This window comes from Eleutherodactylus coqui, unplaced genomic scaffold (genome assembly GCF_035609145.1).
Source record: "Eleutherodactylus coqui strain aEleCoq1 unplaced genomic scaffold, aEleCoq1.hap1 HAP1_SCAFFOLD_103, whole genome shotgun sequence".
NCBI classification, from domain to species: domain Eukaryota; kingdom Metazoa; phylum Chordata; class Amphibia; order Anura; family Eleutherodactylidae; genus Eleutherodactylus; species Eleutherodactylus coqui.
Window position 1 is genome coordinate 330,989 of NW_027102567.1, and position 14,855 is coordinate 345,843.

A 14,855-nucleotide genomic window follows, 5' to 3' on the forward strand; every position below is an offset into this window, starting at 1 on the left:
AAACAGCCCGGTGTCATTGGACTCTACCACATTTCTGGGGGATCATCTGGAATTTGGAGGGTCAGAAGAGGGTGATTTCACCTCCTGCTAGCTCTTAGGTTTTAAGACTGATTGACTGAGAGAGAAGATCCACTTGGGTGCCAAAGAGCTATTTGCTTCATAGCGGGAAAACACACTCCCAAAGATTCAGACTGTAACTGCGACGTATAGGAACCGTCAGAGGCATGGAAATCATAGACGAACAGGTGGGAATTCAAATTGTAAGGTAGGGGACCTACTGTTTGGTACGGCAGAAGTAAGAGACCGATCATCTTTTTAAAAACTGACTTCTTTTAGTAACCTTCATTGGCGAAGCCTTGTTCTTTATGGGAATGTTGGTAGGGTTGGAATTAGTAACTTAGAATTAGAGATGAGCGAACACCAAAATGCTCGGGTGTTTGTTATTCGAAACGAACTTCCCGCGATGTTCGAGGGTTCGTTTCGAATAACGAACCCCATTGAAGTCAATGGGCGACCGGAGCATTTTTGTATTTCGCCGATGCTCGCTAAGGTTTTCATGTGTGAAAATCTGGGCAATTCAAGAAAGTGATGGGAACGACACAGCAACGGATAGGGCAGGCGAGGGGCTACATGTTGGGCTGCATCTCAAGTTCACAGGTCCCACTATTAAGCCACAATACCGGCAAGAGTGGGCCCCCCCCCCTCCCAACAACTTTTACTTCTGAAAAGCCCTCATTAGCATGGCATACCTTTGCTAAGCACCACACTACCTCCAACAAAGCACAATCACTGCCTGCATGACACTCCACTGACACTTCTCCTGGGTTACATGCTGCCCAACCGCCCCCCCCCCTCCCCCCCACAGCGCACACCAAAGTGTCCCTGCGCAGCCTTCAGCTGCCCTCATGCCACACCACGCTCATGTCTATTTAGAATTGCGTCTGCCATGACGAGGGACCGCAGGCACACACTGCAGAGGTTGGCACGGCTAGGCAGAGACCCTCTTTAAAAGTGGCGGGGCGATAGCCCACAATGCTGTACAGAAGCAATGAGAAATAGAATCCTGTGCCACCGCCATCAGGAGCTGCACACGTGGGCATAGCAATGGGGAACCTATGTGCCACACACTATTCATTCTGTCAAGGTGTCTGCATGCCCCAGTCAGACCGCGGTTTTTAATTCATAGACACAGGCAGGTACAACTCCCTATTGTGAAGTCCCTGTCGACCGACAGCATGGGTGGCTCCCTGGAACCCACCGGCGGTACACAAAAATACCCCATTGCATTGCCCAACACAGCTGAGGTAGTAATGTCGTGCTTAATGCAGGTGAGCTTCGGCCCACACTGCATGCCCCAGTCAGACTGGGGTTCTTTTCGAATGTGTACAGATGTAGTAAAAACTCCGTGTGCACCTACAGCATGGGTGGGTGCCAGGAAGCCACCGGCAGTACATAGAAATATCCCATTGCATTACCCAACACAGCTGAGGTAACGTCAGCTGTAATGCAGGTGGGCTAAAAATTCATTTGATTACACTGTAGGCGAGGGCCCACAAAAATTGCTGTATCAACAGTACTAATGTACATCCCAAAAATTGGCCATGGCCAGCCAAGAGGGCAGGTGACACCCATTAATCGCTTTGGTTAATGTGGCTTAAGTGGTAACTAGGCCTGGAGGCAGCCCAGTGTAACGAAAAATTGGTTCAAGTTAAAGTTCCAACGCTTTTAAGAGCATTGAAACTTTTAAAAATTGTTCAGAAAAATTATTTGAGTGAGCCTTGTGGCCCTAAGAAAAATTGCCCGTTCAGCGTGATTACGTGAGGTTTCAGGAGGAGGAGCAGGAGGAGGAGGAGGAGGAATATTAGACACAGATTGATGAAGCAGAAATGTCCCCGTTTTGGATGGTGAGAGAGAACGTAGCTTCCATCCGCGGGTGCAGCCTACGTATTGCTTACGTATCCTTGCTGTCCGATGGTGGAGAAGAGAAGTCTGGCGAAATCCAGGCTTTGTTCATCTTGATGAGTGTTAGCCTGTCGGCACTATCGGTTGACAAGCGGCTACGCTTATCTGTGATGATTCCCCCAGCCACACTAAACACCCTCTCCGACAAGACGCTAGCCGCAGGACAAGCAAGCACCTCCAGGGCATACAACGCTAGTTCAGGCCACGTGTCCAGCTTCGACACCCAGTAGTTGTAGGTGGCAGAGGCGTCAAGGAGGACGGTCGTGCGATCGGCTACGTACTCCCTCACCATCCTTTTACAGTGCTCCCGCCGACTCAGCCTTGACTGGGGAGCGGTGACACAGTCTTGGTGGGGAGCCATAAAGCTGTCCAGGCCCTTAAAGACTGTTGCACTGCCTGGGATGTACATACTGCTCAATCTCCGCACCTCCCCTGCTACCTTGCCCTCGGAACTGCGCCTTCTGCCACTAGCGCTGTCGGCTGGGAATTTTACCATCAGCTTGTCCGCAAGGGTGCTGTGGTATAGCAACACTCTGGAACCCCTTTCCTCTTTGGGAATGAGAGTGGGCAGGTTCTCCTTATACCGTGGATCGAGCAGTGTGTACACCCAGTAATCCGTAGTGGCCAGAATGCGTGCAACGCGAGGGTCACGAGAAAGGCATCCTAACATGAAGTCAGCCATGTGTGCCAGGGTACCTGTACGCAACACATGGCTGTCTTCACTAGGAAGATCACTTTCAGGATCCTCCTCCTCCTCCTCCTCCTCCTCCTCAGGCCATACACGCTGAAAGGATGACAGGCAATCAGCCGGTGTACCGTCAGCAGCGGCCCAAGCTGTCTCTTCCCCCTCCTCCTCATCCTCCTCATGCTCCTCCTCCTCCTCCTGTACGCGCTGAGAAATAGACAGGAGGGTGCTCTGACTATCCAGCGACATACTGTCTTCCACCGCCCCCGTTTCCGAGCGCAAAGCAGCTGCCTTTATGCTTTGCAGGGAATTTCTCAAGATGCATAGCAGAGGAATGGTGACGCTAATGATTGCAGCATCGCCGCTCACCACCTGGGTAGACTCCTCAAAATTACCAAGGACATGGCAGATGTCTGCCAACCAGGCCCACTCTTCTGAAAAGAATTGAGGAGGCTGACTCCCACTGCGCCGCCCATGTTGGAGTTGGAATTCGACTATAGCTCTACGCTGTTCATAGAGCCTGGCCAACATGTGGAGCGTAGAGTTCCACCGTGAGGGCACGTCGCACAGCAGTCGGTGCACTGGCAGCTTAAAGCGATGTTGCAGGGTGCGCAGGGTGGCAGCGTCCGTGTGGGACTTGCAGAAATGTGCGCAGAGCCGGCGCGCCTTTACGAGCAGGTCTGACAAGCGTGGGTAGCTTTTCAGAAAGCGCTGAACCACCAAATTAAAGACGTGGGCCAGGCATGGCACGTGCGTGAGGCTGCCGAGCTGCAGAGCCGCCACCAGGTTACGGCCGTTGTCACACACGACCATGCCCGGTTGGAGGCTCAGCGGCGCAAGCCAGCGGTCGGTCTGCTGTGTCAGACCCTGCAGCAGTTCGTGGGCCGTGTGCCTCTTATCTCCTAAGCTGAGTAGTTTCAGCACGGCCTGCTGACGCTTGCCCACCGCTGTGCTGCCACACCGCACGACACCGACTGCTGGCGACATGCTGCTGCTAACACATCTTGATTGCGAGATAGAGGTTGCGGAGGAGGAGGAGGAGGAGGAGGAGGAGGAGGGTGCTTTAGTGGAGGAAGCATACACCTCCGCAGATACCACCACCGAGCTGGGGCCGGCAATTCTGGGGGTGGGTAGGACGTAAGCGGTCCCAGGCTCTGACTCTGTCCCAGCCTCCACTAAATTCACCCAATGTGCCGTCAGGGAGATGTAGTGGCCCTGCCCGCCTGTGCTTGTCCACGTGTCCGTTGTTAAGTGGACCGTGGCAGTAACCGCGTTGGTGAGGGCGCGTACAATGTTGCGGGAGACGTGGTCGTGCAGGGCTGGGACGGCACATCAGGAAAAGTAGTGGCGACTGGGAACTGAGTAGCGCGGGGCCGCCGCCTCCATCATACTTTTGAAGGACTCCGTTTCCACAACCCTATACGGCAGCATCTCAAGGCTGATGAATTTTGCTATGCGGACGGTTAACGTTTGAGCGTGCGGGTGCGTGGCGGCGTACTTGCGCTTGCGCTCCAACAGTTGCGCAAGCGACGGCTGGACGGTGCGCTGAACTACACTGGTGGATGGGGCCGAGGACAGCGGAGGTGAGGGTGTGGGTGCAGGCCATGAGGTGGTAGTGCCTGTGTCCTGAGAGGGGGGTTGCATCTCAGTGGCAGGTTGGGGCACAGGGGGAGAGGCAGGGGTGCAAACCGGAGGCGGTGAACGGCCTTCGTCCCACCTTGTGGGGTGCTTGGCCATCATATGTCTGCGCATGCTGGTGGTGGTGAGGCGGTTGGTGTTGGCTCCCCGGCTGAGCTTTGCGCGACAAAGGTTGCACACCACTGTTCATCGGTCGTCAGGCGTCTCTGTGAAAAACTGCCAGACCTTAGAGCACCTCGGCCTCTGCAGGGTGGCATGGCGCGAGGGTGTGATTTGGGAAACACTTGGTGGATTATTCGGTCTGGCCCTGCCTCTACCCCTGGCCACCGCACTGCCTCTTACAACCTGCCCTGCTGCTGCCCGTGCCTCCCCCTCTGAAGACCTGTCCTGTGTAGGCGTTGCACACCAGGTGGGGTCAGTCACCTCATCGTCCTGATGCTCTTCCTCCGAATCCTCTGTGCGCTGCTCCCTCGGACTTACTGCCCTTACTACTACCTCACTGCAAGACAACTGTGTCTCATCGTCATCGTCCTCCTCACACACAGAAAGTTCTTGAGACAGTTGGCGGAAGTCCCCAGCCTCTTCCCCCGGACCCCGGGAACTTTCGAATGGTTGGGCATCAGTGACGATAAACTCCTCTGGTGGGAGAGGAACCACTCCTGCCCAATCTAAGCAGGGGCCCGAGAACAGTTCCTGGGAGTGTTCCCGCTCCTGAGCAGGTGTCATTGTAGTGGAGTGAGGAGGCTGGGAGGAAGGAGGAGCAGCAGACAGAGGATTCGGATTTGCAGCAGTGGACGGCGCAGAACTGCGGGTTGATGATAGGTTGCTCGAAGCACTTTCTGCCATCCAGGACAGGACCTGCTCACACTGCTCATTTTCTAATAACCGTCTCCCGCGTGGACCCATTAATTGGGCGATGAATGTGGGGACGCCAGAAACGTGCCTCTCTCCTAATCGCGCAGCAGTCGGCTGCGACACACCTGGATCAGGAGCTCGGCCTGTGCCCACACCCTGACTTGGCCCTCCGCATCCTCGGCCGCGTCCACGTCCTCTAGGCCTACCCCTACCCCTCAGCATGCTGTATTACCAGTGATTTGATTTCACAGGCAGGAAATAAATTGGCGCAAGACTGCAGGCCAAATATATTTTTTTCCCTTTTTTGAAAACGAAAGGCCCCACTGCCTCTATTGAATGAATAATCTAAGTTTAATAACTGTGCTGTGTCCCTGCTAATGTGTCACAGAACTTGAGGGTAGCAGAGTTATTAACTCTGGCAGAGCAGGTATTGTTTTCCCAATTAAGGAAAGCAAATGGCGAAGCCAGCAGTAAACCGTAGCTGGGTGCGTCTGATTTTTTAACGTTGTACACGCAGCTCACATGTGTCCACAGCCCTTAGGACGGACAGAGGCAGGACAAATAGAATTCGTTTACCTTTTTTTACACCAAAAGGACCCACTGCGTATATTCAATGAATAATAACTGTGTTGTCGCCCTGCCTATACAATTCTTTCCCTGTAGTATCAATGGAGGGTGCAATGCTCTGCAGAGGCGATTTTGAGAAACAAAAAAATATGCAGCACAGCTAACAGCAGCCTGGACAGTACTGCACACGGATAGAAGTGGCCCTAGAAAGGACCGTTGAGGTTCTTGAAGGCTACACTCACTCCTAACACTCTCCCTGCCTATCCAACACTTCTGTCCCTAATGCCGGGTGCAACGCTCTACAGAGGCGATTTTGAGAAAAGAAAAAAAAAGTCACTGCTAACAGCAGCCAACACACAGGTATTACTGGCCCTAATAAGGACCTTTGGGGTTCTTGAAGCCTACACTAACTGCTATTTCTCTCCCTACAGCAGCTCCGGTACCAGCAGCACTGTCCCTCATCTAACTCACAAGGCATCTGAGGCGAGCCGCGGGAGGGGCCGACTTTTATATTCGGCGGACACCTGATCACCCCAGCCACTCACAGCAGGGGGGTGGTATAGGGCTTGAACGTCACAGGGGGAAGTTGTAATGCCTTCCCTGTCTTTCAATTGGCCAGAAAAGCGCGCTAACGTCTCAGGGAAGGAAGTGAAAGTAACCGGAACACCGCATGGTGTTCGTTACTAATAACGAACATCCCGAACACCCTAATATTCGCACGAATATCAAGCTCGGACGAATACGTTCGCTCATCTCTACTTAGAATAAGTTAAGGATTTGGTGTATTTGGAGCTGTTTCCAATTGTTTTCGCTGTGTCCTTATGGGGTGAGTTTTTGAAAGATAACAAGGTCTGTTTTCACTGCACTAATTAGGACGTGGTTCAGGCCATTACCAATTTGGCGGCATCTTCTTCCCAATGGTGAATTTATTGTGACATGCGGTATTACAGGCACTGTTATTAAACATGTGGGTAGTGGTTGTGCATATACCAGGCGTACAAAATTTAATAGTGAATACTCTCTCTCGTTTTCAGTGTGAGCAATTCCGAAAGGTGGTCCTGAGCAGAATGTGTCCGGCTTGGCTTTGGAAACTGGTTGGCAAGTAGCGGAGCACCTAATAAGTGGATAATTTTTGAACAGAGTACAAGGAGAGCATACAAAGTTGCGTGGCGGGAGTAGAAACAGCGGGTCGAGATGTTAAGCGACATAAGGACCAATAAGGATAAAGAAGGAGCTGTTTTGCAGTGGTTTGGGATTGTGCATATGTTGGGTGTATCTGTGGCAATGGTAAATCAATTTTTGGCCGGCCTGTCTCTTGGTTTTAAACTTACGATGTTTTGGGATGTGATAGGCCTTAGAAGGCTTTCAAAAGAAAAAAATTAAGCCCAGATAAACGTAGGCCTGTGTCGTTTTCAGTTTTTGAAAGAGGTGGTGGTTGCATTGGAAATAATCTGTGCGGGGCGTTTCGAGGGAGCCTTGTTCTATTTGGCTTTTATGCTAGCATTTTTTTGAGCATTAAGGTTGGGCGAATTGGTTTTGCCTAGCAAGAAAAAAGGGAGGAGACTACTAACAGAGGATGTGAGAGTTGGGGAAGAACAGCTTGAGTCTTTTATATGAAGGTCTAAGACAGACCTAAAAGAAAAAGGAAGAAGGGTATTGATTTGATAGGTTCATAGGGTATAGATGAGCCTTGTTGCATGTTGAAAGCACTATGACGAGTTGGCCAGGGTGAGGATGGGGCAGTTTTTTATGACATAGGTCTTTCCTATCCAGGTTTCAGTTTGTGGTGGTTTTTCAAAAGGCCCCATCGCACCTCAGCTGGGACAGTACTAGTTTTGGGCCCCATTCTTTTTGGATTGGGGTGGCGATAGAGGCTGCAAGAGGGGATCTGAGTGTTGATGTAATTAAGAGGAGTGAGAGATGGCAGTCGGGAAGGTTTAAATCTTATATTTAGACCACGGTGGTCATGAAGTGGTCTGGGAATTTAATGAGTAAGGTTCATTTAGGGGCGGAGGAATTTTTTATGTTGCTATGGTTGCCTTTGTTTTCCCTTTCAGATCAGCGACAGGCCCTAGTAGAGATTCTGGGGCATTCATATGTGTATTGGGGTGGGGAGAGAGCAAAAGTATGATCAAAAAGGAGACAGTTGGGTTTTGAAGAAAGATCGGCGGTGTTGTGATGCATAGGAATACGAGGAGTGTTGTGATGGAGGGTTTTGCACGAGTTTCATCATTTTGTGGATTTGGACAGGGCACCAAATAATCTGGTGCTGCATGCAGGCAGGAACGATTTAGGTAAGAGGCCTTTTCGCTAGGTATCTTGAGATATCCGGTATGATATCCTACATTTCCAGGGTCGGTGGTTATTTATTTATTTAATAAAGTGTGAATTAAACTGAATAGGGAAGTTTCCAGTTTTGTGGCAAGAAATGGGGGTATGTGGATTTAGAAAAAGGCCAAGGCAATTTTTGGGAGATTGATGGTGTTCACCTAAATGAGGTGGGCAGCGCAGATCTGAGGTGGTCAGATCGTGTTTGCAGTAGCGGGTCCTTGGATTTAGTCACAAATTATTGGTTGGGGGGGGGGGGGCAGGGGCTGGATAGCCACCATCCCCCTTGGTTTATCTCTGGTTAATATTGGGTCTGTAGCCTCCAAGGAAATATTATTAAATGACTGGTAAATAAGGATTTTTTATATATTTCCAATCTGTGTATCTTTTTGGTGTTGGAATGAGAAGGTGACAGATGTCTGGACTCCAAGGACCTCCCCTCATATTGGAGGGGAAGATTAATTCAGGGTTATGATTATTAGTAATGAGTGAATAAATGTTTTTGTCTTGTAATAAAATTGTCTGCTTATCCAGGGAAAGGTGTATTTTTATGAATTCAAGCTACAGCAAGTAAAGGAACCAGTCTGTTATACCCGGGTCATGTCTATGGGCATGGCTAGCAGGATGGTTTATTTTCCTCCTCATACTATGAATGGGGGATTAGTTAGTGAAAGCAACAGTTTTTTTAACTTTCATGTGATTGCCAATATCTATTGGATAATGGCGATCACGTGATCAGAGACCACTCACAGCAGTCCTTGGTCACTGCCCCAGGGCCCAGTAGCCAGGACATTTTAAATTTCACGAGTCCTCGCCAGCTTCTGCGCTTGCATCCGCCATTTTGCAGATGGGTGAATGGGTCGCATCCAAGCTGGGGAGAGGTTTGCTGATAAGGATTAGAGATGAGCAAGCATACTCGCTAAGGCTAACTACTCGAGCGAGTAATGCCTTATTCGAGTATCTGCCCGCTCATCTCTAAAGATTCGCCTGCCGGCGCAAGTGAGAGGTGAGTTGCGGCGGTGACCAGGGGGGGAACAAGGGGGAAGAGAGGGAGAGAGAGAGATCTCCCCTCTGTTCTTCTCTGCTCTCCGTCGCCGCTCCCCGCACCCCGCCGGCAGACGAATCTTTAGAGACGAGCGGGCAGATACTCGAATAAGGCAATACTCGCTCGAGTAGTTAGCCTTATCTTGTATGCTTGCTCATCTCTAATAAGGATCCCATCAGGGGACATCACCAGAGGCCTGAGGTAAGTAATTTCACCTCTCCTCACGGTTTGTATCTGTGTCGGGAGATGAAACTTTAGCTTCTTTTAATTTTACGTGACCGCTGTTATCAATTGGATAGCGGCAATCATGTGACCAAGGGCTTCCTACTGCCTAATGCGGCCCCGCATGAAATCTTCAGGCTTTTGGATACGTTTGGTAACCAGGAGCAGGGAGATTTTAAATTACTCCGGCAATTCACGGCTTTTGCACATGCCAAGTTAAGGTCCGTGGATAAATCTGAGGGTCTTAAGTGGGGAATTTCATCTCCCCTTATGGATATGATCCATAACAGAAGAGGAAACTTAAACTTTTTTTTTTTTTGCAGTTACACTTTCTTCTTTACTTTTACATGATGAATAGAGACGAGCGAGTATACTCGCTAAGGCACATTAGAGACAAGCGGGGAGATACTTGGCCAAGGCACTGCTCGCTCGAGTAAAGATTTGGGGGCCGCCGCGTATGACAGGTGAGTTGCGGCGGGGAGCAGGGGGGAGCGGCAGGGGGGAGAGGGAGAGAGAGATCTCCCCTCCGTTCCTCCCCGCTCTCCCTCGCCGCTCCCCGCTGGCCCCCGAATCTTTAGGAACGAACGGGGAGATACTCTGCTAAGGCACTACTCGCTCGAGTAATGTGCCTTAGCGAGTATACTCACTCATCACTAATGATGAATAATGCCGATCATGTGACTGGGAATCGCATACAGTGACGGTATAACGACATGTTGCCTTTAATTGGACATCAAGGCACATGTAAGTAATGCTTATGTCACAATAGACAGCCAATGGGGTGCTCGGAACAAGAACACATGACTCCAGAGGCAAAATACAATTATAAGGAAACAAAGTAACAATGAAAAGTCCAGTCGGCGGTTCAAATATGCATCCAAATGCCTATCTAACAATAAGCTTGCGGAGATGATCTCCACCCCATAATGGGCGGTTAACTCTTTCAATACCACAGACTTGTAGAGAGGAAAAATCTCCTTTATGAACCAAAAAGAAATGTGATGAAACGGCCGATACATTCTTCCTTCCAGCGTGTTCACTATCAGATCTGTGTCTCCTTATCCTAGTTTTTAGTTTTGCACATGTTGCACTTGGCAGGACAGACGTGATGAGATAAACCACAGAAGTCGGATTACAGTTTATATATTGACTTATGCTGAAAGGTTTCATCGTGACACAAAGTGTTTTGTAGTGTGAACAACGGAGCAACAAATCCATCTGTTCTGGCCACATTTCACACAGCCCGAGGGTGGGTTCACACAAGCGTGTTTTGTGCATACTTAGGTGCGTACGTATGTGTGCACCTAGGTACAAGCAAAAACGCGCGTGAACACAGCTGCGTGCTTGTTGTCGTTAATAGGGCCGCGGCTGCTGCCAGCGGTTCTATTGAAAGCAATGCTCTGCCGGCACCCCTGCATTCTTTTTCAGAGAAGGGCTTTACATATAAGCCATTCCCGGAAAAAGAAACATTTTAATGCAAAAATAAATAAAAAAACGTACCTCTCTGCCGCTGCCGTGTCCCCTGCGGGGATGAAGAACACATCAGCCGCATGAGGCAGATGTTTCCTTCACCCCCACTAGTTAAAAGAATTCCCTGCTGCTACATCTACCACATCAGATGCAGCAGAGGAATTCTTCAATTCTCAACCGCAGCTGTCACAGATGACAGCTGCAGTAGAGAATCCTGCTGCCCGCAGCCCCATCAATGGCTTTTCAGGGAAGGGTTTCATAAGCTAGCCAAACCACAATCAGAGGTACCAGCAGGCGGGGATTTTAAATCCCCGGCTGCTGATAGCTCAGCAGCGCTACAGAGCTGGGGACAGCGGCAGAAGTTGCCGCTGAGCCACGGCAGTTGTCAATGGCTTTTCAGGGAAGGACTTCATAAGCTCTTCCTGAAAAGAGTGTTAAAATAGTGGGGGAAAAAATTAATAATACTTACCTGCCGGGGCTTAGCCGCGGCTTGTACAGCTGTCCCCGACTCTGTAGTTCTGAACTTTCAGCAGCCGGGGATTTAAAATCCCCGCCTGCTGGTAGCTCTAATTGTGATTGTGATTGGCTGAAGCGCTCAGCCAATCACAATTAGAGCTACCAGCAGGCAGGGATTTTAAATCCTCGGCTGCTGATAGCTCAAAACAGCAGTGACAGCTGAGAACTATAGAGTCAAGGACAGCGGCAGAAGTTGCCGCTGAGCCCCGATAGCCTTCAATGGATTTTTAGGGAAGGGCTTACGAATACTGTTAAAAAAAAAATAAAAAAATACTCCACTGTCGGGGCTCAGCCGCGGCTTCTGTCGCTGTCCCCGACTCTGCACTGCTGTTTTGAGCTATCAGCAGACGGGGATTTAAAATCTCTGCCTGCTGGTAGCTCTGATTGTGACTGGCTGAACTGCTCAGCCAATCACAATCAGATCTACCAGCAGGTGGGGATTTTAAATTCCCAGCTGCTGATAGCTTAGAACTACAGAGCCGGGGACAGCGGCTGAGCCCCGGCAGCTGAAGAGAGGCGAGTATTGATTTTTTTTTTTTAATACACTTTTTTAAATCGCTTTTCAAGGAAGGGCTTATGAATCCCTTCCCTGAAAAGCCATTGACGGTGATGCCGGCAGCAGGATTCTCTACCACAGCTGTCATGTGCTGTTGAGAATTGAAGAATTCCTCTGCTACATCTGCCACAGATGTGTTCTTCATGCCCACAGGGGTCACGGCAGCAGCAGAGAGGTAAGTTTTGTTTTTGTTGTTTGTTTTTTTTTACACAAAAATGTTTCTTTTTCAGGGAAGAGCTTATATGTAAAGCCCTTCCCTGAAAAAGAATGCAGGGAGCCAGCAGACCATTGTTTTTAATGGAGCCGCAGGCAGCAGCAGTGCCTCCATTGAAAACAATGCGTGCATTTCCAATGGTGCACGCATGTCCTATCTTTGCAGGCACACACCTGCAAAGTACGAACGTGTGAACACACCATAGGGAATGCATTGTTGTAAATACAAGCGTGTTTTTGTGCATGCGTATGAACGCACAAAAACACGCTTATGTGAACCCACCCTGAATACTGAAGCCTGGAGGATGGTTCAAACTGATGGTCAATAATCATACTGATTGATAATAAATGTCGCACGCTGTGAACTTTTATAGCTACAAATTTACAGCCGAAATCAAGAATTCTGGCAAAATCCCCGTCAGCATGCAATAAAGGAAGATATTTCTGCATAATCTGACAGATAGAGGGATATTCTACACTATATGGGGGTGAATAGATCATCATGCCCCCCATGGATGTGGTTTAACTCTCAACAAGCCAGTATAATTTTTTTCAGAAGAAATTTTTGGGCCCCAAAACATCCATTGTGGGTAATTGTGATGCTGTAATCTCTCCATAACTTATTGTTCCTCCATCTGGTAAGCCAAATCAGAGGAACAATTTGCTTGTCACGCAGCAATTCTCCCACTGGGACACTATTACACACATGAATAGGATGACATGATATGGCATATAATATAGTGTTACCAGCAGGCGGCTTGCAGTAAGTGGACGTTTCCACCAGAGACCGCATTGCATTGCCTGAAACCATATTAGCAAATGTAATGTCCTGCAGCTACAAGTGGAGGGATCTGCTCCATGCGGAAATGGTAATCTGCTCAGGAAGGTTTATAGCTGGTAAATTAGAGCAGTGAAAAATAGCTTTTTTAGTTTTTGCAAGAAATATCCCCTATTGTTAACAGAGAGAAGCTGCATATAGAAGCCTGAAATATCTACATAAATGCAAATATACAACATAGGAAATACATAATCTGATATAAAGAATACACCTTACCTCTAACTGAGACTGTGCGACCTCAAAGCAGAGCGATAGGCACACAAACAGCAAGATGGACATAATGCTATGCTGTGCCATATCTGTAGTGATGGAAGCTGCAGCAGAAGATTGGAGTGTTTACCCAGCGAGCCAGCAAGCAGACAGGGAGACTGAAGAATGCTGGGTGTAGATGGGACATATATAGTTCCCTCAGTCACACGTCACAAAGATATATGATGAGGAAGAAGGTAAACGCCCCGGAGCTTACTGTCACAAGCTGCATCCAGCCTCCTCATCCATTTACTAAAGTCTATAGATTTCTTGGCTATGTACGTACTGGGCAAACAAACACGTGAAGCTTCATGGCCACGTGTACTTATACAGTGTTTCCCTGAAAATAAAATCCTGTCTTATGTTATTTTTGCCCCAAAAGAACCACTAGGCCTTATTTTCAGGGATGTCTTATCATACTTACCTAGCATGCTTGGTCCAGGTCCCTCCCGCTGCTCTCCGGAGCTCTGATGTGCTGAGCAGCGGCATTGATTGGCCAATTTAAAAATCCCGCCTCCACAGCACGATAGTCGTAATTAGTTCTTCGACCGATGCTTAGCCAATCAAAGCAGCACTCGATAGCGCTGCATTAGTTGGTTCTTGAGTGCTGCTCAGCCATTCAGAGCCATCACTTCTTGGAGGTGAGATTTATGAATCCTGTAACCAGGAAGTGATCAGTGGGTGAACAAGGACTGCAGGACACACGGCGGAGCTCCGGACAGCAGCAGGCGGACCTGGACTGTGCCAGCTAGGTAAGTATTCCCTTTTTCTATGTAATGCAGCTAGGGCTTTTATTTCCAGGGTAGGGCTTATATTTCAAGCCTTTCAAAAAACCCAAATAATCAGGGAAAGGCTTATTTTTAACCCTTTCCGATCCAATTTGTATCCTGGGTTTTCTAGAGGGCTTACTCTTTTTTCTGCTGTTATACAATGGCGCTATATGCTGGCTAAAGCCAGTACTGCATGAGGTAACACATTGGATAGACTCTAACAGCAGAGAGGCGGGCAATATACAGTAAGAGAACCCTGATGGACGTCTTCCAACATCGGAGCTGTATAGCCTTAAATCATAATGTCTTCAGAGGTCAGACAGTGGATTGGAAGGTGTCAAGGGAGATCTTTTTGGAGATCACATGTGCTGTCAGTATAGCAGGAACTGTAAACTTACATAAGAATCCCATATACCTATTACTTACAAGCCTAAATAATCTGGTCAGTTTCTCAGGGAGAGAAGATAAAGTACGGGTAAGATACCCCTCCGCCCTTTGGGCCCTGGACAAAATTTTGTCCCGAAACTGGAGGGTTGCTTTAACCAAATGGCAGTCGGCAGTTCAAAATAATCCATGTCTTCCTAGATAATCTCTCTGAATAATCCTCTCAATTAGGTGCCGATCATTAGCTATTGGGCGGCACTCAAACGAAAATATAATTCCTTCATTCTCATCCCTGTTCCCATTTACATATATTAAGGTGTTACCAGAGGAGCCACCAAATGCTGATGTGAATTCCAGATTAACTCAGCTCAGACACTGGATGTGGGTCTGCTGGGCCACAAAACCAATTTAGCCTAGGATAAAATTGAGGGGGCAGCGCCCGATGTTCTCTGGTTTTCATCCTTTAATGCCACCAATGAAGCTCGAGCATTCACTGCATTAAAGAATCTCCTGCCACCCCTGTGCCAAAATAACGAGATGTTCTCCATTTCAATGGA

General features: G+C 48.8%; 1 protein-coding gene across 1 annotated transcript in view; it reads right to left on the reverse strand.

Moving 5' to 3' along the window:
• The window catches only part of LOC136604839 (leucine-rich colipase-like protein 1), a 62,669-nt gene extending 49,418 nt beyond the window's left edge, over window positions 1–13,251 (reverse strand). Inside the window, exon 1 of the mRNA XM_066588936.1 lies at window positions 13,112–13,251. Within this exon, the coding sequence (XP_066445033.1) occupies window positions 13,112–13,192 (81 nt within the window). The 5' untranslated portion in view covers window positions 13,193–13,251. The remainder of the gene's footprint in view (window positions 1–13,111) is intronic.
• Between the last annotated feature and the right edge of the window lie 1,604 nt (window positions 13,252–14,855).